The sequence below is a fragment of the Hippocampus comes genome, unplaced genomic scaffold, assembly GCF_001891065.2.
Source record: "Hippocampus comes isolate QL1 unplaced genomic scaffold, H_comes_QL1_v1.1 scaffold132, whole genome shotgun sequence".
Lineage (NCBI taxonomy): Eukaryota > Metazoa > Chordata > Actinopteri > Syngnathiformes > Syngnathidae > Hippocampus > Hippocampus comes.
The window spans coordinates 3,179,792-3,206,483 of NW_017805467.1; the positions used below are offsets into that span (position 1 = coordinate 3,179,792).

A 26,692-nucleotide genomic window follows, 5' to 3' on the forward strand; every position below is an offset into this window, starting at 1 on the left:
ACCAAATTAATTTTTATACAGAAAATAATGACAGTACATCTGAAACAAATGATTCTAACAATATATTTGAGAGAAAAAGCATGTTGTTAATGGCTTCTTTTTTGAAATGTAAATTACATCATAGCTTCTCCTCAGCTGCCGGTTAACCTGGCCGATCTTTGACCCACTTTTCTCCAGATTGTCGCTACGTTTCTCCATTTTCTGTTATCGCTTCTATTATTTTCTTCTCTTTTCTTTCTTACCGCTATTTTATATTTTTCTTCTTCGTGCTACCGCTATTTTTATTTTTATTCTTCGTGACAGGGGTTCACTTTGGCCTGGGGAGTAAAGTTTAGCATTCGCTTCAATGATATCTGGCGCCATCTAGCGTCATGAATGGGTATAATGTCTAGACCCCGAATATAAGACGACCCCCACTTTTTCAGTCTTATTTCAATGCAAAAACACACCGTCTTATATTCGGGCCAATACAGTATATAGACATATGACGCAAGTAGCATATCATCATCTCCTTGTACCACAGTCATGCTGAGTCCAGTATGGATGTGGCTGCTCTGGAGATAATTGCAAGTCGCCCCTTGAGTCTGACTGCCCTTCACCAATCATGGAGCACAAGAGCCTCCCCGGAGGTTTTGCATTCAGCCTGATTGGACACTTGAAGGAGGATCGCTGCGACTGTGTGCATACATTTATACACCGGGGCTTCATTCTAATGTTGCAATTTTACCACAGTTGTCATGCAAGGCCCCACTCCATATCCATGCAATAACTACTTTGTTTTGCATAAGATTTTAGTGAAGTGCTCAGGAGTGTTCATCATCTGAGCATGCAGCATTTGCTCATCTGATTGTGAGCCTCTTTGGTCCCTGGATGTCATAAAGAGCATTGCTCATTCAAAGAGCACTTGAAGGGAGTTACACACAAGGTTTTGCTCCCCCACCAAACAAGAAAACGGTTACCGTACTTGAATAATGTTACTTGATGTCGACAAAAGTAATAAATGCAAATTTAGGAGAAATAATATCCCATTATATTGCAAAATATCCCAATATCCTAAAATTAAGATACCATTTTTTATGATAATTGTTAGACAAATGAAAACAATGGCCCTGGACAAAAATGATAACATGCTTTGTGCTTTGTTGCACAACCTTTAGAGACACTGCAATCAAACAATTTCTCGAGCTCGTGCGCTTTTTGTTTTGTCCCACTTCTCATGAGAAAACTGCTGCAGCTGTTTCAGCTTTGAAGTGTGCCTCCTTCCTCAGTTGTTGAAAAATAATTTAGATCAGGGCTCATTGAAGGCCATTGCCCATTTCAGAATAATATAATGTTTTGTTTTCAGCCTTTTTTTGGTGATTTTAGCTTTGAGTTTTGGAGGAGAGCAAGCTTTTTGACACTACGCAATACATTTCACTACAGAGGTTTTACAAACAAAAAAATAATTAAATGCACAGGTACGGTTATTGAACAGGGTGCTCTATTATCGCCAAAAGCCTCTCAAAATATCCACCCTCTCTGCTTCATTCTCGCCCGTTTCGTGTCTCCATCTTTATGGCCATCCGCTTGACAATTGTGCCATGCTTTTTCCAGTGAAGCACATCAGTTGATGTGTGGCGTTCAATCACGTAGCGTGCAGAAGTGCGGTGGCTACTATAAGAATTTTTTTTTTCAATTGTCCATTGGTTTCAGCCATATCACTCAGTATGCTGTGGGCACACTTGGTACAGTGTTATTTTATTTGTATACAACATTCTATAAACATAGAGTTGAAGTTAACTGGCCAAAAAGTTCAAGTTCTGCTTTGTGTAACAGAAGCGTTGTAGTTTGTCATCAGTATGCATTTTTGGCAAATTCCAGTTTCATCAGCTTCAGTTGTTCTCAGGGACCATTGTTACTTTCACCTTCTTTAAAAAATAGGAAAAGTGGACAATTTTCTTGATAGAAGACCAGTGGTCCAGATGAAGGATTATAGAGCCATATTTACTCAGAGTGACTGCTAGGTGGTCAAAGGACAATCTAATGTCTTGTGTAATTTTTATGAATAAAATACAAATGATATTTTAAAAATAAAACACATACTGCCAGGTTACATCAATACAGAGGACACAAGTCAAATGACGAAGGCACTGATGTGTCAAATCTAGGTCCGGAAAGTAAAAATTAAAACTGCCACAGTTTGACTTGAGCCACAGGTGATTCTACTAAAAAAAAAAGAAAGAAAAAATTAAAAGGGGGCTTGACCCAGGTTTGCGCCCAGAATAGCTCCATGCGAACAGCAGATTATTTTCCATTCTAATCGTTTTTTTAAAGATCCCCTCGAGGGAGAAGAAAGGCCCTTACTCTGACCGAGGGGAATAACCTGAACTTCATATGAAGGATATTCTCAAATTGAACACACGCACAAAAAAAAAAAAGTGACTCTATTGCTCAATATATCCGAAGGGAGGATCACATACTGATCCTCTGATTAGCATTTCAGTGGAGGGGTGACTTAATTGAAGAGCTCCATACACAACAAATGCTAAGAAACAAAACTATATTCGGCTTTTGTCTGCTTTGGTAAGCTAAAAGACTAATTGTGCCAGATGAGATGAAGGTGATGGCACAACAGATCGCATGAGTAGTGTTTTGGATATGAACACTTGATGTATGGTGAAGGGACAATTTTGGCTCGGTTCACTTGATTATACAACCATATTTATGCAGTGCCATTTCATTAGGTATACACATGTCCGATATAAAAAAAAAAAAAGTTTATTATTGTTATGATATAAGTGGGTTAGTTTCAAATGTTTAGCTTACATTCTTTAGCAAAATTGTATGGACATAAATGGCATTACTATATTGTGTCTTGGCTACTTTTCATAATGTTTATGAGAACTGTCGCGTACAAAAATGTTTCAGAAAGTTCATGTGTTCATAGGTGCAACTCCTTTGGGGCACCCGCCAGGTGTGGATTTGTGCTCACCAAATCCTTGCCAAAACCGAGCCTTGTGTCAAAGCCGCGTGGATGGCTACGCATGCTTCTGTGTGCCGGGCTTCCAGGGTGCTCACTGTCAGATTGATGTCAACGAATGCGTCTCCCAGCCCTGCATGAACGGAGGCACCTGTGTAGACAGAGTGGGCCGCTACTCCTGTCTATGTGCCACTGGGTTCACTGGTGAGTTAACAGTTGAGATGGGCATTCCGTCTCCCATTTTTTTTTTTTTGGATTGATGGCCAGTCGTATCTGCAACAGCCAATCACGGCGTTATTGAAAATAAGGTTCGGTAGGCAGGAGTATATGCGATGAATACGTCAATGTTTGCATGCGAGAGTCCCGCACGTCTTTCAAAGTTTGGAATTATTTAATGTTGCAAGAGGTGTGTTTTGTATTTTATGGACGATGCATTTCTCTCGTGAAGTGACATACAGTAAGCTTTGTAGTGAGGGCCTCTTTGAAGAGGGAAGGCACCCTCAAATCTCTCATGCTTAGGCGACCATTCCAATACTTTACATGTAAGACACGCATTTTGGTCTCACTTACAATGGATAGAAAACGTCTGCTCAACTGCCAGGTTTTTGTTGAATTAAAAATTGAGACCAAGATAATTCATTTGGACATTTGTTCATGTATCAGCCAGAAAAAGGGTACCAATGAATTTCCAAGGAATTAAATAAAATGGAACAAAAAGAAAAAAAAAAAAGAGTAATCGATGCATCATCAAGTAGCGAGAATATGACATAATACTGACATTACCAAGAAATGGATGCAAAGATGGTCAGGGAGGCTTCCAAGAGGCCAACAATAACATTGAAGGAGCTTCAGGAATTTCTGACAAGTAGTGGCTGTTCCGTTTCATACATGTAACAAGAATCTAGTGTCTTCTTCGTTATGAATGTGATGACACTCTTAGTTTGTTGCGTGTGAGCTGAGTACAGATTATACGTCATACAAATGGTGTTTTGTGAGTGAAGAAATGATTTATATTGGGTCCATTTTTCTAGATCACAAAAACCTGGCATTTGAACAGGGGGGTGGAGACTTTTCTTTTACCGACTGTGCATTAGTGACCTGACACTGTCACGCACACGGTGGCGTGTCTTTTTTGTCGCACATCGCAAAAGCTTCTGTGGCATAAAAGCAGGTCTGATCACAGCCAGTCCACGTAAAAAGCCCGTGCCATTTTGCACTCTGACATCTGTGTTGCTTTCATTGTCTCAGGGGCCACTTGTGAAGTCTCGATTGATGAGTGTCAATTACAGCCGTGTCTCAATGGCGGCAGTTGCCACAGCAACACTGGTGGCTTCATTTGCACCTGCCCGCCCAGTTTCCAAGGACACCGGTGTGAAATCAACATCGATGAATGCCACGACAAGCCGTGCCAAAATGGGGCTCTGTGTATAGATGAAGAGAATGGGTGAGACATCAGGAATTGACAATCAATTGCCCACTACAAATATTAGAATCATGTGGGGAGGTTTTTTTTCGACACGCTTGGTTATACAAGGGTTGGTTTAATGCGTTGAGTGTGACTGTGTCCCAGATATAGCTGCGACTGCTCACAAACAGCCTTTACTGGTAGACGTTGTGAGGGCCTGAGACAACAATGCCACTCTCAACCCTGTTTCAACAGTGCCACCTGTATGGAGAGTCAGGATCATTACACCTGTCAATGCTTGCCAGGTAAATTACAATTTGATTCCCATTGCATGGATACCGACAGCACAGATGATGAAATATCCTTAGCAACTCATAACTTTCACCATCATTGTTTTTTTTAAATTAGTTTTCATTCTCTTGTGGTGTTAATTTCAATATACTCTTACTGTATTACATTGGGATAGAGAAATTATATTAATTTGACATTTTCCTTTTCTCCAGAATAGAGGTAAAATGTTAAAACAATGGTAATATTTAAGTACAGCAACATGTACATTTGAGAATTTTATATCGTGCCGTTTTAGTTTGGTTACTCCATTTAGCTATATGCTAGCTCGACACATCTTTTGGTATCTACTGTATGTATATGTTGTCGATAGCATCCTTATTTTGCGTCTTCATTTCAGGGTTTGAGGGTACACTATGTGAAATAGACATCAATGAGTGTGGCAGTAACCCGTGTTTGAACGGGGGCCGCTGCATCGAGAGGTCATGGCACGTCCTTTTTGGCATCGAACCGCTGTTACCTGAACGCTACGACCCACGGCACGCTGCAGGCTACATCTGCAGCTGTCCTCCAGGAACAACAGGTAGTCTATTCTGATGAATCCACTGCGGTTATTTCAACGTGTCAATGGGTTTGACTGATGGTGTCAGTGGTATCCTGAGCCTTTTGCAACCTTGGCTGACACATACAGTGCCGAAGCGTTCTGTTGTGACAATAAGCAATGTATGCACAGGGTAAGGAATAAGATCAACATCGGGTTATGTAATACTACTTTGGATGCTGAGAAAGGTTAAAAAAAAAAAAAAAAGCATTCCAAACCTTAAAAATAACATCTAATACAGTATATCACATATTTACACTGTGTGAGACCGCAGTGGACAAAATTACCGGCACATGAAATGTTTTGATACATTCCAACAGGATATTGTTGGTGCGCCGTTCACAGACTTGTTTAACCCCATGTGCCTTGAGTATTACTTTTGGGTTACAAAAGCAGAATATTTTTATTCCGGTTTACACAAAACTTGATTTTGGAATGACGGTAAGTTAGTCTGTGAGTCGCCACGGATAGTGTTACTGTATGTTCTAAAATGGACTCCCTCCCAGTGGCACTGACTCAAGAAGGTGGCCAAATAGTATTAGTGTAATCCCCAGGATCTGCCTTTGCCGGTCTCCACCTATTCAGCTCTGCGCGGGTGCATAGAAGCAGACAAGGAGCAAGACTCTATTGCGACAGCCTGTGCCCACTCACACTAATATGGTGCACTTAGACAAGTTTGGGGCATCTCTTGGGGAAAGAGTGACGGCATGATGTGGATACACACACCATGGATATGGGCAATTCTGTTGCTTCGATCAGGTAACGGTAATAATTGGGTGAAGTGTAGGGTAGCATCTGTTCACCTTGTTTGTTGTCTCTCTTTCGTATAGTAAGTGCTATGGCTGTAGGGCAAGGATTATTATTTTTTTTAATAAAACTAAGTCTGTAAACACATTCAAGAGAAGCAAAGTTAAGAGGATAATACAGATCATAGGAGAGTTAAGTAACCGCGTGGGCTAGTTAAGTGTGGCTATTCTCGGTAATGTGAAGATATGGACATCAACATGGAGAGCTGGTTGAAAACCCGATGGTTTTGCTTAGTTTTAGTTTTATATTGGTTGGAGCAATAGAATCACTTTGAGAGGAGTCTGTGATAAGTCAAACAAAGAGTGTGATAAAGCAAAAGGTAAATGTCCAATGTTAAAGACACTTTTTCTACTTGTACTACTGTAACTCATACCAGGCATATTCTTCTTCTATGTGTGACTTACTTTTTAACGTAATGGAAATATTTACATTTAATTTACATTATAGTATTTTGTGGCTCAAAAGGACCCTTTAAAAGCTTAGCATTCTAGAAAAGTATTCTTTTGTATGTGTTTGACAAAGTGACATTTAAATGGTTATAAGTGTGTTTTACCATCAGCAGACAATGTCACAATACTGTATTTACATTTCTGGTGTTTCAACTGGTTTGACTGTTTTTGTAGAATTTTGGACAAAATGTGTTCACTTTAGTCCAAAAGTTGGCAGGTTTTGGGGTGAATTGTTTTGTTTTTATTATTGGCTTATGTGTTTGTTCGTTACACTCTTAAAATAACAGTCTAAGTCATATTTGGCCCAAAATGATGCTTTTTTTGTTGTTGGTTTTTTTTTTTTTTTTTTTTTGCCATAAACATGTCCCCAGGATGCTGCGGCCAGCCCTGCTAAAATCGTCTATGTTCTACGTGAAACAGATTTTTCAATTCTAACCCTGAAATGAAATTACAGTACTCCTAAATATAATATAATCAGTATTTGGTTGCGTTTTTCGTGTGTTCTGGGGGAAAAAAATAACTTTGGTTATCATTTTCGGAAAGTGACGATAATTGAAGATAATACAGTGGCCTGGAGTCCTTGGAATGGTAAAAAAAAAAAAAAAAAAAGTTGTGGGAAAATAGTCTACTTTTAATTACACTGTAATGATATGCGTTTTTTCTGCTAAATTCCTGTGATTTAATTCATTCCACAGGTTCTCTCTGCCAGGAGCTCATAGACCACTGTGATCCCAGTCCATGTCTGAATGGGGGGAGGTGTGAGAACCACGATGGGGGGTACATGTGTCACTGCAGCAAACAGCGTAGCAAACCCCACCTTTATGGAGGTGCAAACTGCGATGTTCGGCTGGTGGGTTGTGACGGCCACGAGTGCCAGAACCAAGGCTCCTGCAATCCCTTCCTGCTGGACGAAACTCACGGCTACACATGCTCCTGCTCACCCGGATACACCGGCCCCCTCTGCAAGACCCCCACCACCTTCTCATTTGAACGTAGCGGCTACCTTCTGCTACAGAGCCCCTTTGTGGATGCTGAAATCTCTTGCAACATCACCCTCAGCTTCAAGACCGCTCTTCCCAGGGCTATATTGTTCCAGCGGAGCATTCGGGCCCTGTTGCTGAGCCTGGAGCTGCAAGGGGGGCAGCTTCACCTCACACTTAGAAGGCAAGCTGTCGCCGGGCTCCAAGTGCAGAGTCGAATTGGGGCTTTGGAGCTGTCCCACACAGTCACCGATGGAGAATGGCATAGTGTCGAGGCAGTGCTTACAAACCGGGTGCTCAGTCTGAGACTCTTGAATGATGCGGTGGCAAAATGTGAGAGGCAGTTGTGCTATAAGGTGGCTCCAGTCCCGAATAACTTGGATGGCCTGGTGTCGCCCCCTCAGAACACCTTCATTGGAGGGGTGCGAAAGGACTCAAGCGAGGACTCCTCACTTCCGCCATTCATTGGTTGCATGCGGGATGTCTTGGTGGACTGGCAACTGATTGTCCCGGAGGAGTGGCTGAGTGACTCTGCAGTGAACGTTTCTCCTGGCTGCAGCCACCGTGACCGCTGCTTAGATGTGCCTTGCCAAAACAATGGGCTGTGTGTCAACTTGTGGCAGAGCTATCAGTGCCTGTGTCCAAGGCCTTACGAGGGCCAAGACTGTGAAGAGGGTACGTTTTTATATGAAGGGGTAGTCAATGACAAAATTCAGGATGACTCCAGAAATCCTCTCACGCACATGACTGGAGGGCTCAGACTCACGACTAAAACACTCACACGACCGATTTTTTTTTTGCTCACACGAACTACTCAAAGATTGTCATACACACTACTGACACCGACAGTGTGAGTTTTTCAATCATTCCATGAGAGTAATTCAACAATAGTCATGTGCATGAGAGGTTATCATGAATTTTGTCCCTGAGGGCCCCTCATACATTTCAGAACCGCACACACCGGCCACTACAACTCAAGCTTACTGCAATCGCAATTTTTATTACTCCAGTTTGGTGGAGAGAGCTGTCTCATGTAGCTTTATAAACACCACTTCAAACTACTCTACATTTTATTTATAAAAAAAAAAACTCTCTGTTCCTTTTCAAGAAAATGATCTGTGACCCTGTCATACCAACAAAGCGTCTTTTCCAGGGTCTTAACTGTGGTGATATACATCAGTCTGCTAACACAAGCAACTAAAATAAAACACACCAGAAATAAAATATTAATCTGTCGCTAGTCGTTTTCAACAAAGAGAGTGTCGCTAAAATGATTAGAAGAAGTCTCCAGTTCAACTCAGAACAGAGTGAGAATTGAAAAATGCTCCCACGGATGCCTACACCGAAAGATTGGTGATTGGCTCATTTGGCTGTCAATCAAAAGGAGATACAGCCTCAGACAGATCATCCAATCATCATGCAGAAAAGCTCAGCGTCCTGGCCGGCCGATACACGCCCACTGCCCATAGACTCCCAGAGACGTTGAGCGTCTGATGGGCGGGACAAAACGAGCATTTATCCAATGACTCGTCTCCTTTTAATGCATTGGGACAACCTACCCTGAACTCTCTCGACGCTCAGCGTCCACACAGTTTAAAGCACAAGCACAGTGAAGCTGCGGGAATGGATGAGAAGAGAGTCGCGTCGTAACCAGTAATAAAAAGCTGATTCGGAACAAAAGTTGAGTGCGTTGTAGCGCATATTTAGTCAATGACATGTCCACACAATTGTACGTCCACACATATATTTGATCACTTACTTTTTGACATTTTAGGGGAAGCTGAGCTTCCCTTGCAGTCTTAGAGCAATTGCCTCTGATGTACAGGTAGCAATGCACAAAAGAGAAACGCTCCGAAATGTTCAGACTGTATTAACACAATTTACTGTAATGGAACAAGTATTTGAATTTAGATTACAAATGTACAAGTAGGTCCGTGCCTTGCCTTGCCGGCTGTTTCCGCTCACTTCAATTAAGATGCAGTTTGCCTTGTCTTTTTCCTCACCTTCAGAATATGTGACTGCACGCTTCGGGAGCGAAGACTCACTCAGTTTCGCTGCCTTCAACGTCACAGATGACCTCGGTCAGGGCCTCTCAATGTCTCTCTTCCTGCGTACACGGAGGACTGGCGGCCTCCTGCTTGCTGTGGGCAACAGCAGCATGCAGTACCTGCGCGTGTGGCTGGAGCACGGAGTGGTCACGACTCAGCTCGGGAACGTCAAGAGCCTGAGGGGCGAGAGCGCGGTCAATGACGGTGAAGTTCACTTTGTCAATGTTGAGGTGGTGAAGGGGCAAATGACGCTGCACGTGGATGCTCACAAACAAGCTGAGGTGGAGGCCAGGGCAGATGGGGTTCAAGCAGGAGACATCGTCTACGTTGGAGGTCTGCTTAAAGGCGATTCCACTGCAGCTTGGGGGGGACCTTTTAAAGGATGCATCCAAGACTTGCGGATAAATGACAGGAGGCTGCAGTTTTTTGGTTTGGACACTTCAGTGACAACGTTCCCTTTGCAACTCATGGAGAATGTGACCGCCGGCTGCTCTGGAGACAACATTTGCAGCGTAAGGGGAACTCCTGAACTCCTTTTATTACCTTTCATTAACTGTGTTTTGAAAAATTTACACTCTGAGCAAAATAGGCTGTTGGATCTTGACTTAAAGGGGTAGTCAAGCCCCAAATTGTCTTGATAAGATGATGTTCTATCTAGCCCTATTAGTGTAAACACGTCATTCTGATTAATAATATTACGTTTGTGGAAAATGACTTAAGCAGTAAAGTCCACAAAGGCAATATGAATCAGACTGCCGTGTTTAGACTTGTAGTGTAGGCACATAGAACATATTTTCAAGAAAATTATGGGGTTGACTTCCCCTTTAAGAGTACAGTTGACCCCTGCATACTTGCACTTGTGATTTGTATCCGAGGAAAATGAGTTCTCGCTTGGTCACGGTATTAATCAAACTCACAATTCAAGGTACAAGCGTATTGGACTTAAGTTGCATTTCATGGCGAATACAAAGTTTTCAAAACGGGCTAACACGGCCCCACTTCTATCATCATGTCTCTTCTTCAGAGGAACCCTTGTCTAAACGGCGGCATGTGTTACAACTTGTGGGACGATTTCACCTGCACGTGCCCACCCAGCACAGGAGGGCGACACTGTGAAGATGTCAGATGGTGCGAATTGTCGCCGTGCCCCGCAGACGCTGAGTGCAAGATACTCAACCAAGGATATGAATGTAAGTAAAGCCACCAGCCGGATGCTAAGATTCATTCCATTTCCATGCAAAAGACAGTTAAGTGGTTTTGTGGACTCACATGCCACAACATTGGACTCAAAATGTTCCGAGCAGCTCTTAGTATGATGATTATCCGCAAGTGTAAACTCCAATAATCCTATTGTTACAACAATACCTCTCTGACAGTGTCAATTTATTTTATTTGTCAAGGAAGAATTTGTAATACAGTAGGGGGTCCAGGTGTTAACTAATCAATCACGGTAACTAATTGAGTCACTAATTCATTGGAGGATTTCGGAATTCTGATCTGATTTTGGCCACATTTGTTCGTTGCATATAGTCACTGTACTGTGAAAAAAAACATTGTCATAATTTATACTCAAATACTCAAAACAACCAGTTGGCAAGCTTCAGCAAGCTTCCTAATTGGATATCCCAGCCATAAAAGAAAAAAAAAACATAGACAATACTGAAAAAAAAAACATGCTTTTTTCTCTCTCTTTCTTTGAGCAGAGATTGTGCCGTTCCATGTCACAATCAAATAGGTCGTGACTCAGCCAAACTTGGTGTTGACTGCACTTGGTGTAACATTAGCGATTATTGGCCCGACCGTTTTCCTTGCAGACCTGAAAGGAAACGTACACAGCATAGTCTTACAAAGACATATCTGATAATCGGGGCTTTGCTTTACTTTACTTTGATCGAAAGAGAGGAAAATGCTCAATCTTGGCTGAACCATTAGTACGTACATATGTTGCTCTCTAAACTAAATGCATAAATGTGAATAAAAGTCATCCAACTAAAAATAAACTCAAATAAGGTTCCTAAATGGTGTGTCAAAGTGCCATGTAGTAGCTCATGTGTGTTTTCATGCCCTCCTAGGTTACTCCAATGCCACTTTCCTGAATGACAGCACTGTGCTGGTCTATCGAGGAAATGGACACATATTACGCAACCTAACCAACCTCTCGGTGAACTTGCGCACTCGGAAACGCAGCGCAGCCATCCTTCACGCCGAGAAGGGCCCTGCCTTTGTCACCCTCTCTGTCCAGGATGGCTTCCTCTTTATGGAGCTTCAGAGTTCCACCAGAGATGCAGGAGTGTCGGGGGAAGACGAGCGAGGAGAGTCCACAATCAGCCTCAACAGCATGAGACCTGTCAGTGACGGCGAGTGGCACAATGTCCACTTGTTTATGACGGCACCGTGGGCTAATATGTCTCAGTGGACTCTGGTGCTGGATGATGAAGTAGATGAAGCCGTCACCTCCATTGGTCAAGGGGGCAATCTGGACTTCCTCAGGAAGGGAGTAGACATCTTCCTGGGAGGTTTGGCGCCTGACGTCGGCTGGTCACTGGCAGGGTGTCTGGGCACGGTGGAGATGGGCGGGATTGCGCTGCCTTACTTCAGCTCTTCTCAGGTGAACCTTCCACGCTTGCAGGAGGAGAAATTCATCCAGACGTCCCTCAATCCGCCGCTGGTCGGTTGCAGCGGGGCGTCCGTATGCACGCCCGACCCGTGCTTGAATGGAGGGGAGTGCCAGGACTTATTTAACTCCTACAACTGCAGCTGCGCTGAGGGCTGGGCAGGGAGGCACTGCGGCTTCTTCATTGACACCTGCGCCTCCGGTCCTTGCCTCCACGGCAACTGCAGCATCAAGGGGCTGAGCTACGAGTGCTCTTGCGAACTCGGATACACAGGGGTGGACTGCGAGGAAGAGGTCGATATCTGTGAAAACCATCTGTGTGCCCATGGAGGAACCTGCTTGCATGGACCTGACAGCTATGCTTGTCTGTGCGCTGAAAACTTCACCGGACCTCTCTGCAAGTAAGTTCAGCCTGGTCAAAAAAAAAAAGACGCATCAATGATTCATTCACCAGTTCCTTCTTAGGGGTGCACTGGCACAATTGATAACAGCCGAAACAGGAGCATTTTTTTATTTTTATTTTTTAATGAAAATGATGAGCAAAAGGGCACAGTACCAGAAAAACCCAAATTGTTCCCCCAAAGAGAAAGAGCAGAGGCACATGAGACATCCATCATATTTCTTCCTTTGGCCGTGATACACTACAGAGTTTCCTAGAAATCATTTATGTTGTTTCTGAGCTGCAAAGTCACGGTGGAACTTAACGATCGCAGACTGAGAGCTGCTCCTTCTTTAGGGTTTATTTTATCTAGTTACACGAAAATGGAACATTTATCACACAGACCTCCGCTAAGGCCGAAAAATGCTCATTTGGGTTTGGATCATCATACTGGAGAGATCTATCTCCCGAATATGTCAAAAATGTGCCACTTGATTTTTTTCATCATCATGAATGAAGGAAATTACCGTATTGGCCCAAATGTAAGACGGCCCTGATTATAAGACGACCCCCTCTCTTTCAAGACTCAAGTTTGAAAAAAGACTTTTTGAACACCAAATTAATTTTTATACAGAAAATAATTACAGTACATCTGAAACAAATGATTATAACAATATAGTTGAGAGAAAAAGCATGTTATTTTGCCTCATTCAAATCAAAAGTGCAATCACATTCGTAAATGAATGGCTTCTGGTTTTTGAAATGTAAATTACATCATAACTTCTCCTCAGCTGCCGGTTAACCTGGCCGATCTTCGACCCACTTTTCTCCAGATTGTCACTACGTTTCTCCATTTTCTGTTATCTCTTCTATTATTTTCTTCTCTTTTCCTTCTTACCGCTATTTCTTATTTTTCTTCTTCGTGCTACCGCTATTTTTATTTTTATTCTTTGTGGCAGGGGTTCACTTTGGCCTGGGGGGTCAAGTTCAGCATTCGCTTCATTGATATCTGGCGCCATCTAGCGCCGTGAAAGGGTATAATTTCTAGACCCCGAATATAAGACGACGCCCACCTTTTCAGTCTTATTTCAATGCAAAAAACACCGTCTTATATTCGGGCCAATACGGTACTGACTACCGGTAAACTTTTTTAACAAAGTCAACAAAAGAAACACGCTGCACCCGTCCACAAAATGAAGTTGTGAAAGTCATGAAAACCTCGGCGTTAACATATTGCCAAATGATCCCTGACTGTCTCAATCAAAGGCGATGCTTTCCAAGCAGTATTGCAATTTTAAGTCTTTGTTACAGCTCTTGCAATGGATTGCATTCAATTGTGTCCCGTGATATTTTTCCCCACGCATCATTGTCGATGTGATGCAAACTACATCTTTGTGCGTCAACGATTGGAAGAGGAAACATTTCATCCTGTAATGACGACTTTTGTCACTATCTGAACAGTTTTAGGAGCGCGGTTAGTTAGCAAACGCGCACACACACACACAGATACACACAAAAAAAAAAAAAAACGATGCTAAATTGTGGAGTCGAGGGACCGCACCATAAGACAGACAAGATGCTACACTTGCTAACGTTCCTCCACGGCTGTCGACGCCTGCAGCAAGCTCATCTGAAGATGAATTTCTATTCTAGTGTCAGCCAGAAAAGGTCTTCGTCTGCTGCGGTGTCTCACTGGTACAGCGGCACTTTCTTTCCCTCTCATCTCCTGTTTGCCTCGGAAAACAGGCAGGGGAACGCCGCCAACCATTTATCCCATAAACACGCAGCTCCTTGCATTTTCTTTTTTTTTTTTTTTTCCTGTGCACGAGAACCTTTGCAAGCAAGCCACCCGACAAGTGGAGCCGCACGTCTCCCTTCACGGGGAACATCCACGCTGTAAAGTTTTCATCAAAATGACTTTGTTTTGTTTGTGTCGCTTTCTACCTCCTTCCCCCATCTTTCCTTGTGTTCCTCTCCAGCGAACGGGTTGAAGAAATTCCTTGGTACGTTGTTGTCAGGAATATGTAAGTATTTATTTATTTATTTATTTTTTTACCTTTTTCTCAGGTGCTCCCCGTTTGTTTCCTCCTTTGTTTCTCCAATGCCGTGCACAACATCTTTCTTTTTTTGGCAACAAAATGCCAAGCAAAGCTAATATTAACACTGCCTCCTCCACTGTTTGTTTAAAAACACATACCCACAGTCGAGAATGAGTGACAGTTGCGGTTTAAAAATGATTGTTGTTGTCCCAAAGTTGTATACGTTTGTCAAAAAGAAGGCAGAGGAGAAAAAAAAATGTTGTTATTTAGGGATGAATTCCACATTACCAAAAGACTGCTCCACAGTGACATGTTTGGCCTTTTCTTTCCTCTGCGTGAGATTTTGTTACGTGAGGTAGATAATCTGATTACACTGGCCAGGTTGTAAGCTTCTTTTGCCTCTCCGGTGTGTTACAACACGGAATCAAACAATACAAGTAGTCGCACATGACTGTTTTGTCTGGCTCCAGCTGACACATTTGACAACAAAGTGCCTGGTGTCAGTTTTGGTTTTTAATCTGCATGTCGGTTCTTAGGCGCCCCAAGCTTCCTGTGTCTGTTTGTGGAGATGACCTCAAAAACTACACTTGCTTCAATGGTGGCAACTGCACTGAGCGCGAGTTGTCATGTGATTGCCCACCTGGCTTCGCTGGACACCGGTATGACAGACACCAACTTGGAATTTTGTCGCGAATTACGATAAGGTTTCAAAAATAAATGGTCAATGGGCTGTCATTTATAAAGCACTTTTCTACCTCGGGGACTCAAAGCGCTTTCATAATGATAATAATAACACATTTATTTTGAAAGTACTTTTCACAGTACAGTACTCAAAGACACTTTACGAGAGTTTAAAACCCGGGATAAAAATGTACACGTTAAAGCAAAGTATACATGATTTAAAACAAACACATTTTGAAGAAGAAAACAAAAAACAAAGCAAAAATGGGTTAAAGAGATTAAAAGATGTTAAAAGCCTTGCGGAACAGGTGAGTTTTAAGAAATGATTGGAAGGATTGGATTGGTACAGTTGCGGATGTGTTGTGGTAGAGTTCCCGAGGGTGGGGGAGGCGACAGAGAAGGCTCGGCTTCATAGGTGAGTAGGAGGAGTTTAAACTGAATACGATGGGGAACGGGGAACAAGTGGAGGTTTTTAAGGACGGGGGTGATGTGATCACGGGTGCGGGAGTGGGTGAGAAGGCGGGCGACGGGCATTCTGGATGTACTGCAGTTTATTGAGGAGTTTGGAGGTTGTACGGTAGAGGATGCTATTGCAGTAGTCAAGGCGGGGGGTGATGAAGTCGTGGATGGGGGGGATTGAGCGGCATTGAAAGAAAGTGAAGGGCGGAGGCCAGAAATGTTTTTGAGGTGGAAGAAAGCAGTTTTGGTGATTTGGGTGATGTGTTGGTCGAAAGAGAGATTATTATCAAAAAAGACACCAAGGTTGCGACAGTGAGAGGAGGGGAACAGGGCGGAGTTGTCGATAGTGAGGCTAAAGCTGGAGGCTGTTTGGGTGAGTAGGACCGATTATTAGCAGTTGAGATTTAGTGCAGTTAAGAATGAGAAAGTTTGCCTGCATCCGGGATTTGAGATCAGAAAGACAGTTGGACAGGGTGGAGCGGGTTGTTGGGGTGAACGATTTGGTGCAGATGTATAATTGGACGTCATCAGCGTAGCAGTGGAAAGAGGAACTTACACCGTTGCCTCATTCGCCTACTGATGACGCAGCATCCAGAGCAACTGGGGATTCAACATCTTGCTCAAGGACACTTCGACATGGTCGCAATGGCCAGGGGTTGAACCACCAACCACCAATTAAGCAGGAAAATGTATGAATAGTAGGTTTCCACACCAGCACTCAGGCTAGCGCTGTCTTAGCCTATAAGCATGAACTGATGAAGGGTGCTCAAACCTCGTCCAAGACGGTCTTAACAGTCCAGTTGCCCTCATAATAAAGTGACCTGGTCGAATGAAACTATTCAGAGAAAGTTTTTCAGAAAGCCAATTTACTTTGTACTTTATTTCACCATTTCAAAAATATTTTTGCCAAATCATGTTTTTTTAGATATTTGTCGGATCACATTGATAAGAATTACGTAGATTACTGTACATCTGAAAATGATAATTTGGGGAAAATCATATTTTAAACCTGCAGTATCAAATTTGAGATAGATGAGTTCATGTAATATAAAGAACAAGTTACATAATGAAAATGCATGTATCAAATATGATACAAATGGCATTATAGGGTTAAGTAATACGTAAATTGGAGTTAAATTGGAGTTCTTCATTGGAAGTAACCTTATAATGCAAATTTCCCCAGTGTGGGACTAATAAAGGTTATCTTATCTTATCTTATAAGAAAAGTTATTTGATAAAGATGATTTAAATATTTGACTCTGTGTTAGTCTTTTTAGCATACTCAGCGTTTCACTTACTTTTAACTCGGTTTTCCACGACATTCAAACTTCTTCCAGTAAATCCAAAAAATATGAGAAGTTTCTACTAGTAACCCCGCACTAATTTCCGACTAAATGTTTTCCACATCAGACAATAAGACTCAGCAAAATAAGGGCATCCATGTGTTGCAACTGTACATAAATAATTACATGCTGTATGCAGAAGTGATTGCAAACAGCAGGGCTGTAAAGAGCAAAAAAAAAAAAAAAAAAGAGTACAGTGTTACCTCAATTTCACAAACTTCAAACCAACGGACCCCAGAACAGACACAAAATAGTTTACAGTCTGCATGGCCCATTATGATGTTGCTGTGTATGTCTCCAGAATTGGCCACAATTTGCCACAGTGCCAGTGAATGACATGTTTCCGGATTGTGGTGCTGCTCTCTTCTCATAATTTGTAGATAAATGGATTTATAGTAGACGAGAGGAGAAAATAAAAAAAAAGGACCAACGTGGAGGCCTTGTTGGCTGGGGAGAGCGCCCCTTCAAACGTAATGGAAAACATGGATGCTAGCTTAGCATCGCCATTGACACGGAGCTTAAAAGGAGCATGTCGCATCAATGTATTCATGTCTATGGCTGTTACTGCTTTTACTGGTTGTTTTTACCTTATCCGTACGCACTTTAATGATATTTCATGATGAAGAAATACAACATAAACAATTATGTTGGCTGTAAAGTATGAAATGTTTCTCCATCGCAATGTGCGGTTGCAGGTGCGAGCAGGAGGTGGACGAGTGCAAGTCCAACCCGTGTCTGAATGGAGGCTACTGCCGCAACCTCATCAACAAGTTCCTGTGCGTATGCGACATGAGCTACGCCGGCGACATATGCCAGACGGACGTAAGCGACATTTACTTTTACGTGGCCGTGCTGCTGTGGCAGAACCTCTTTCAGCTGCTCTCCTACCTCATTCTCAGGCTGGATGATGAGCCCGAGGTGGAATGGGGGGACAACAATTGAGTGGGGCACATGTTTATCTATGACAAGTTGTCATTTGTTAAGGTTTCTGTGCCTTCACAATCAAGCACCTTATTTCACACAATAATCACAATAACGAGCACTTAGTTATGATACACAACAGTGCAGAACAATTTTAGTAGACCGCCACATAAGGCAGTGATTCTCAAACGGTTGACCGGGATGCAAAAGTGGGTCGCACACCCGCTTGCAGTGAATAAAAATGTTTTTGTATCATGTTTTATGGGGGGCGGGTACAATACAGAGGCATACCAAGTTACAACGTGGAACTTACATGCTTTTTTGGAGTAGTCCAATTAATTTGAAAAAGCATTTTAAAATACTGCATAACATCCTGTACATGACAAGGCTCAAAAAAAGCTATTTCGCATCGTAGTTTGCAAGGCAAAATGACAATTTTTTTGCCTCATCAAAACACACTGAATCAGGCGAAAAGGGCGTCCGGCGCTACTTACGGTCAGTTAGCTAGCAACAAGTGGCCTATATGGTAAAAAAAAAATACAGCATATTATTATAGTAAATAAAATATATGCAATATTATTGCAGGGTGGTTGGTTAGCACATTGGCCTCACAGTGCAGAGGTTGTGGGTTTGATTATGACGCCAGCCTTCCTGTGTGGAGTTTGCATGTTCTCCCCGTGCCTGCGTGGGTTTTCTCCGAGTACTGTACTCCAGTTTTCTCCCACATTCCAAAAACATGCATGGCAGGTTACTGGAACACTCTAAATTGTCCCAAGGTGTGATTGTGAGCGCGAATGGTTGTTCGTCTATGTGTGCCCTGCGATTGGCTGGCAACCAGATCAGGGTGTACTCCGCCTACTCCCCAAAGACAGCTGGGGTTGAGACACACAGGTTGCCACAGTGCCCAGCGAGATGACTTGCGTCGTCATCCCTTCCCTTACGGACTCTGAGCCAAAGTGATCAACACAATATGTGTCATAAGTGATTATGAGTGTCATCTTGTTGACGAAAGAGCCAAAATGTCATAATGCAGTTTCGGACACGTTAACGTAATCTAATGTTGCTACCACTCTACATGTCGATCTAGTTCAAACCATTAACGTCCGACATAAGAACAACAAACTACACTATGACCTGAGTTTTTCGGGTTGCAACATCCTGGGAAGATTAAAAGTTAGAAAATTGTACATATCAATAAGAACGAGTGGCAGTTCACTGAAATGAATATTAATGAATATAGGTACTAATTACGTGTAGTTAACATTGGATATCTTAAATGTAGCCGGGCCGGGGCTAGGGCATGTTAAAATACTCAAATTGAATTAAAGCTCGGGTGAATTTTGATATGCACGCAATTTACTGCGGGGACAGTCAAGTTAGATTGAAGGTATGACAGGAGGGTACGTTTATTGTATCAAATGTCTCAACTAAACTACTTTCCATGGAGGGTTTCTGGAAGCTTCATGGGATTTTATTTAAAAGAAAAGAAAAAAAACTACAGCCAAAAAAAAAAAAGTGACTTTGAGATCCAAAAATGTCACCCGATGAAATGATCCAAACCAAACATAACCTCCTTGGTGGAGGCAAGAGTGTATTGTTGGGATGTTTCTCCATTTAGGATATCCTGTCAGTCTTTTGTATTGGAATTCCGGGGTGCTCCGAGCAGCGTAGGTGTAAAGACATCTTTTAGTTCTAAAGCAGTGAGAAGGGTGGGGAGACAACATGACGTCTCACTTTGTTGTTGATGTGAATCCGCATCAGTGAATGATTGACTGACAGCTGCACAATGTGTTGTTTTGCTCTTCTTTTTTTTTTCTTGTCTGCAAACGTTTTCTGTTTGAGGTATTTTAAACCTAAATTCTTTGCAGCTCCGCTGAGACGGAACCTACGTATATTCACTGGGCCGTAGTGGTCAACCCTTTGCATAACCTGATTCATCACTCTTCTCCCTCACGTTTTGTGTTTTTCCTCAGTGTCATAACTCTACTACAATGCTCGTTTGTTTTCTGTTGTCAATGTCAGAAACTCTGCTACCATCACTTTGTCATTGGCGTGGTCTAACAATAATAAAACAAATCTTCCTCATTAGTTTGCTTTGTTGTCTGTCCGCTTTTAATCATTCTCTTTCCATTTTCACATTGCGAGCAGCTGCGTGTGTGTGTGTGTGTGTGTTCAGTAATCAAACACCTTCATGGCACCATAAATAGAAGCATAATCTCCTTTAACAAGATGCAGCGTGATTGTATCCCAAAATATTTCAAGCTCCCACTCAAACATGCAGAGCACTTTTTTTAAAATTGACACTGTTAAAAAATATACCTTAGAAAAGTTTGCTCAGGTTACTGCTAACAAACAATGCAAAATGCCATAGACGGGCAAATGAATAGCAACTGTGCCGTGATTGTAACACATCAAGCAACTGATGTTTGAACACAAACATCATGTCTCTCCATATGTGAGTTAGCAACTGTAGATAGACAATATGACAATACTTTATCTTTTGCCTTCAAAAAAATTACAGTAATCGTGAAACTCTTATTTGTATTTGGTATATTACTGCCCTCTTGTGGTCAAGTTGTGTACACCAGAGGGAGCCGGATGACTTAATGATGCTCAACTGAACAATTTATTTGATTGTTTTGTGACGATATGTTTTTATTATGAACAGTATTGCAGAGTGGTATTTAATTTGTCAAAATATGTACAAAATGTTTGTTTTTTTGCGGGGGCTGGAAGTGATCAATGGCATTCAATTAAATTTAATGGAGAAAGATGCTTTGAGATACAAGTGCTTTGAATTACAAAACTGGTCATGGAGCATATTCCTCCTACATTCCAAAAACATGCGTGGCAGGTTAATTGAACACTCGAAATTGTCCCAAGGTGTGAGAGTGAGCGCGGAAATCGTCATTCCATGTGAATGTGAGTGTGAATGCTTGTTAGCCTAGATGGGACATACAATTGCTTGGCAACCAATCCCAACACTGCTGGTATAGGAGCAGTCTTACCTGTGACTTTGAGAGAAATGTTTACAATTTTTGCTCTTAGTTACATCATTTCTTGCTTACGCTCCCTTGTTTCTCGTTTGCGCTTCCAGCCTTTTCTCGCTCGACTTTTAGCACAAGTCTAACGGGTGGGTGGGCTTCATGAGGAATGCGCTCTCATTGGCTGATTAATTTTTGAGTGGACAGGACTCTTGATCATGTGCAGTTCATTCTCGAATGGCCATGTGTCCTCCCCCCCACCCCTCCGCCACGCCCTACTTTGTCCAAGCCCAACTTTTTGTGCATGTGCATGACTCTTGTATAGACCTATCGGTAGAGTCGTTAGGAAGGACTGGGGGTTTGCACTAATGTGGCCACCCAGTGAGAGAAGGGAGAAATATGCTTTGCCTGCGAAAAAGCAGCATCTGGAAATGAAGTGCAGCTTCAGCAGGGAGCTGGTGGCTTTCACAGAAGTTTGGTCTGCTTCACCAGAACATACGAGGGCACCTTATCTGACACACACACACACACACACACACACACACACACACACACACACACACACACACACACACACACTCACACACAAAGCAGGGAGATAGTGCTGACAACAGGGAGGCATTGCCGCTGCCTCTGCTTCCAGGCTTCGGGGTGGCCCCGCCATGTACCTCAGAGACTGGTTAGTTAGACATCTATGTGGCGCGCGTGTGTCTGTGTGTGTGTGTGTGTGTGTGTGTGTGTGTGTGTGTGTGTGTGTGTGTGTGTGTGTGTGTGTGTGTGCGTGTGCGTGTTTGGCAGCGGGTGACTGATGGCGGGTGCTGGCTGCCGGCTGTTGCGGCGGCTTGCTTGTTTCACACTCACTCTGACAGCAAACTGTGCCACAGTGACAGGTAAGCACTTCCCAAAGAAGCTGTATCGAGAGGAGAGGAGAGGAGAGGAAAGTGTCATCGCTGCAGGAGTTAAATGTTGTGTTTTCTAATTGTGTTTCCATGGTGATTGCTGAATGTAAAGTGACCGGGTTGGTAAAAGCTTTTTTTTGACAGCTGCCACTCAAGTGTGACCAGCAACAGCAACTTCTGATGAAAGCCGGTGTGCCGATTTTTTGTCACGTAATGAGTGTTAACAATCAGCCGCTTACTGCATGGCGTGCTTTGGTTTCTCTTGATTGACAAGTAGAAATCTGGTGTTGAGTGTTTTGGGCGGTGGCAATGGTTGCAAAAGTTCTCAGTAGAAGTACAGATACTGTACTCTCAGAATCGACAGTTCAAGTACTAATTCAACTCATGTGTTCCTCCCAAAAAAGTACAGGCTTTGAAATAGTATTACGTTAAAAAAAATAAATAAGCGGCTGTCATTACGTTACATTTGTGTCTTGAAATATGAGTGACTTGACTTTTGGGAGATATGAGCAGCCATTTGGCCAATTATTTTGCTTTGACTTAAAAAAGTAAGCACGCATTTTAGATGTAGATTGATAGTAAGCTCAACTCACTTCCCACCGAGCAGCACTTTGGCAGGTCTAGAACAATTTTTCAAAAGCAGGTTTAAAGCCGTTTAACACCCATCCCAGGTGTGGTTTACTTACAAACTAAACATAAAGCAAAAGAAAGTACACATTGTACACATAGCTTGGCTTTAGATAAGTCATTTTAGCTTAAAGCTAACGAACATTACAAAATGGCATCGACTGGCTAACAAATAGCATTGGTGTTGCGGTGTTACGACACTTTAAGCAACAGATATTTAAACGTAAACGGTGGAGCACCGAGGAGATAATATAACATAACAACACTCACGGGCATACATTCTTCACAGGACGAGCAATATTACCGTGGCTTACTCAGGAGTGACCATCTCAATGAATATCTGCGCAGTATGTCTGTATTACACTGCCTTAAGTGCCCAAAGCAGGCACGCCGGAAGGAACAGCACAATGAATCAAAGTTAAAAAATGTGCCAAAAACTGTTTAATCCTTTACATTTGATTTAATTATGTCATTAGTTTGTCTTTGTAAAGAACGACATTATAGAGTGCTATAGAATGCATATTAAAAAACCCATTACAACCATTTTTGGTGGGTTTTTTTTTGTTTGTTTTGGGAGGGGGCTGGAATGCATTCATGTGCGCGGGTGTTTTTAGTTACAAGCGTGGAAGGATTCAGCTTGTGTCTCAAGGCACCACTGTATATTTTGGTAACTTGACCCAAACAAAATCATTTCTCGGTACACAAAACACTTTACACTTTCATTTCCTGAATGCATGCAGTGCTTGTACGAAGAAGAAAAATCACGTTTCACGTCTCGTGTTGTGTCAACAAAAAAAATAAATACATCTCCTCAATCGTTTCAGGGACATTGGTTACTACAGTGGAAAGCTTATGTTATCAGGCGACAGGGTGCATGAAAGTGTTAAATACACTAAACCCTTTTTACATTACTTCGTGTTACTAAATTAGAATACTGTATTGGCCCGAATATAAGACGGTGTTTTTTTTGCATTGAAATAAGACTGAAAAAGTGGGGGTCGTCTTATATTCGGGATCTTGACATTATACCCATTCACGACGCTAGATGGCGCCAGATATCATTGAAGCGAATGCTTAACTTGACTCCCCAGGCCAAAGTGAACCCGTCACGACGAATAAAAATAAAAATAGCGGAAGCACGAAGAAGAAAAATAAAAAAATAGCGTTAAGAAAGAAAAGAGAAGAAAATAATAGAAGAGATAACAGAAAATGGAGAAACGTAGCGACAATCTGGAGAAAAGTGGGTCGAAGATCGGCCAGGTGAACCGGCAGCTGAGGAGAAGTTATGATGTAATTTACATTTCAAAAACCAGAAGCCATTCATTTACGAATGTGATTGCACTTTAGTTTACATATTTAAATGTTCAGATATTAATATTTGAATGAGGCAAAATAATACTTTTTCTCTCAAATATATTGTTAGAATCATTTGTTTCAGATGTACTGTAATTATGTTCTGTATAAAAGTTAATTTGGTGTTCAAAAAGGCTTTTTTTCAAACTCGAGTCTTGAAAAAGAGGGGGTCGTCTTCTAATCAGGGCCGTCTTATATTCGGGCCAATACGGTAAGTTACAAAGTATTTGTACTTTAACAAAGTATTTGTACTTTGTTACTTCCCACCCCCGGCGGATGCTGAAGCTGTCTATGGTTTGTGTGACGGAAAGAACAATTTCACGGCCATTAAACGGCCCATAGTCAAAAGCGATGCAGCCTTTCCCTCCGAACAAGGCCTCGACGAGCTCTTTTGTGCCGTACCTCTGGCTGTGTTTGCAGAGCGAACACTTTTGGGTTCATCGGGCAGCGTCTTGAGTGCGACTGCGTGTCTGTCTGTGTGTGATCCTCCGCAGACGGCTCTCGCTCCACACGGCTCTCGGGTGGCTGCCGTGCTGGCGCCGTGTCCGGTCGGCCTGGCCGTAGCGTAGGCGCTGGCTCTGGCCGTTGCCCAAACTGCGAGAGAGGCGGCAGACTCGGGGAGGTTTGAGTCTGAGGCAACTGAAAGCTTCCGCCGGTTGCTGCCCTCCTGCCGGGACAGGGAACGCATCCATCATCACTTTGGCTGCGCGCGTGGAACGCCGGGTGGGGGTTGGGGGACTTAGAGCTTGTGTGTGGGGAAAACCAAACAATGTATTTATTTGTACAGTGAACCCTTGTTCATCGTCTCACTCTCTCGCTGTCAAGAAATAGGAGACTGTCGTAGAGGAAACAAAAAGACTCACACAAGCACAGTTCTCAGAGTAGGAGCTCTCAAAATCAGGTGCTTGCTTCAAGCTGTTTGTCACTCCAGGTTGCCACTTGCTGTAAAACTGACACACAAAAAACAAAAGGAGAATTATACATTATACGTTTAAAAACCAAACTACTCAGCCAAATCATGTTATTGTGTCTAATGAATGTCTGCTATCTGAATGCAAACAGAATACTCAACACCAACGACGGGGTAGTTTTGCTAATGCTGCGTAGCAGGAAAGAGACAAGTCAAAAGTTTTCCGATCTGTGACCAGGAAGCTGGAGCGACACTCAAAATGCCCACATCGCAAAGTCTTCACAGAGTTGCTTCAATCGGACGTCACTCGACAATGGCGACCCCAATGGAAACACAGACCGTGAATGGCAAAACACAATTCAAAAGGGTCTTGAGATATATTTGTATGTCTTTACTTATTATTACATTCATGTCGTTATTTGACTGAACTTTATCTAACACGACATGATTTAAATTGACGGCGTGATGCTATGCCGCTACCTCCCTTCATTTGTTATTTGGTGAAATGTATGAAATGCTGATACGATATGATTTTCCTTAACTTACATGAATAAAACAAATTATGAAGGCAGGTTTTCCTGGAGGTGAAAATGAGCTATGAGGAATAAAACATTTTATCGCGTTTAGCCATCGTTGTTATTTACATTTACCTGGAATGCTTTCATGTCGCAACTTGGACAATCTGAGTGGGATAAATCTGAATTGCCATTTTTCTGGACGGCGGCGTCAGTTTTTGAGTGACAGTAAACCCTCAAACTTTACATACGAAGCAGTAACCCAAACAAAGACAGCATACAATAATCACAAGCATATATTGTCTCTGCTTCGTGGGAAAAAATTTGTGATAAAAGTGCAGGTGTGAAGCAACATTGTACCGCAAAAATGCTAACTACCTCACATCTCATCCCTAGTTGACTTCTGAAGGCGTGACCTCTGACCTGCTATTGGCCATCAGTCTTGTGTCTGTCGTCCTGCTGCTGGTTCTCATCCTGACTTCGGCCGGACTGGTGGTCGCGTTGAACCGCCGAGCCACCCACGGGACCTACAGCCCCAGCCGGCAGGAGAAGGACGGATCTCGGCTGGAGATGTGGAGCATCACTCAGCCTGCGCCCATGGAGAGGCTCATCTGAGCAGTGGAAAACATCCGAGGATGACCGAGGAAACGCCTGCGTCCTGGAGTGAGGCCTTCACATTTGTATATGCACATGGTGCAAAATCGTAAGAGCTTTTTGGGGACACCGTTCATCCATCTTGCTGCACCTGCCACGCTAGGCGGCCTTCATTCTCGATATATTCCAGCACACGATGGATGGAGTTTGTGTGTCTAATCTATATTTGGAGGACAGATGGAGCAATGCTTTCCCAACATGTTGTACACATTGAATACATGCTGCTCTCACTTTTTTGTTGTTGTTGCTCCTGAATGGTTCTAATCAAAGTGGTCTCAAGGAAAAAAGTTGAAAACCAGTGTTAGCATTGTATAACGACTCTTGTCAAGCACCTTGAGTGTCCCTTTTTTTTTAAGTCAAAAGTGCATGCATAGAACTGTGGCAACATTTTAAAACACTGTTGACGTGCTGTGCTGAAAATGCAGTATTTTGTCTCAAAGTGGTAGTGTGTTAAATAAACAAACAAAAAAATGTTTTTCGGACAATTGTTTACTGCAGAGTCTAGAGTAGCATCTGAATTTACAGTGATCCGTCGCTACTTCGCGGTTCACTTTTCGCGGTTTCAGTGCATTGCGGATTTGTCAAAAGCATTCATTTAAAAAAAGAAAAGAACGCGAAAATGGCGCAAAAGGTCCGCAAGAGGCAGCCAAAGTTGGCAAAACAGCGAGTCACATAGAGCAACATATACAGTACTACATGTTTATTTCATGTCTATGTTTACTGTATTTTCTTATTTATACACTAACCTAACCTATGCATGTATATATGTGTACATAT

The 26,692-nt window shown here is 42.6% G+C and overlaps 1 protein-coding gene across 1 annotated transcript; it reads left to right on the forward strand.

Moving 5' to 3' along the window:
- The first annotated feature begins 604 nt into the window (after positions 1–604).
- Positions 605–26,638, forward strand: crb1 (crumbs cell polarity complex component 1). The gene is made up of 13 exons (XM_019875162.1): positions 605–677; positions 2,927–3,163; positions 4,208–4,403; positions 4,530–4,669; positions 5,053–5,235; positions 7,205–8,164; positions 9,499–10,049; positions 10,562–10,727; positions 11,610–12,552; positions 14,510–14,554; positions 15,106–15,228; positions 17,748–17,874; positions 25,658–26,638. The coding sequence occupies exons 1-13, from the start codon at positions 605–607 to the stop codon at positions 25,874–25,876; spliced, it is 3,963 nt and encodes a 1,320-aa protein (XP_019730721.1). The 3' UTR covers positions 25,877–26,638.
- Positions 26,639–26,692: the final 54 nt, after the last annotated feature.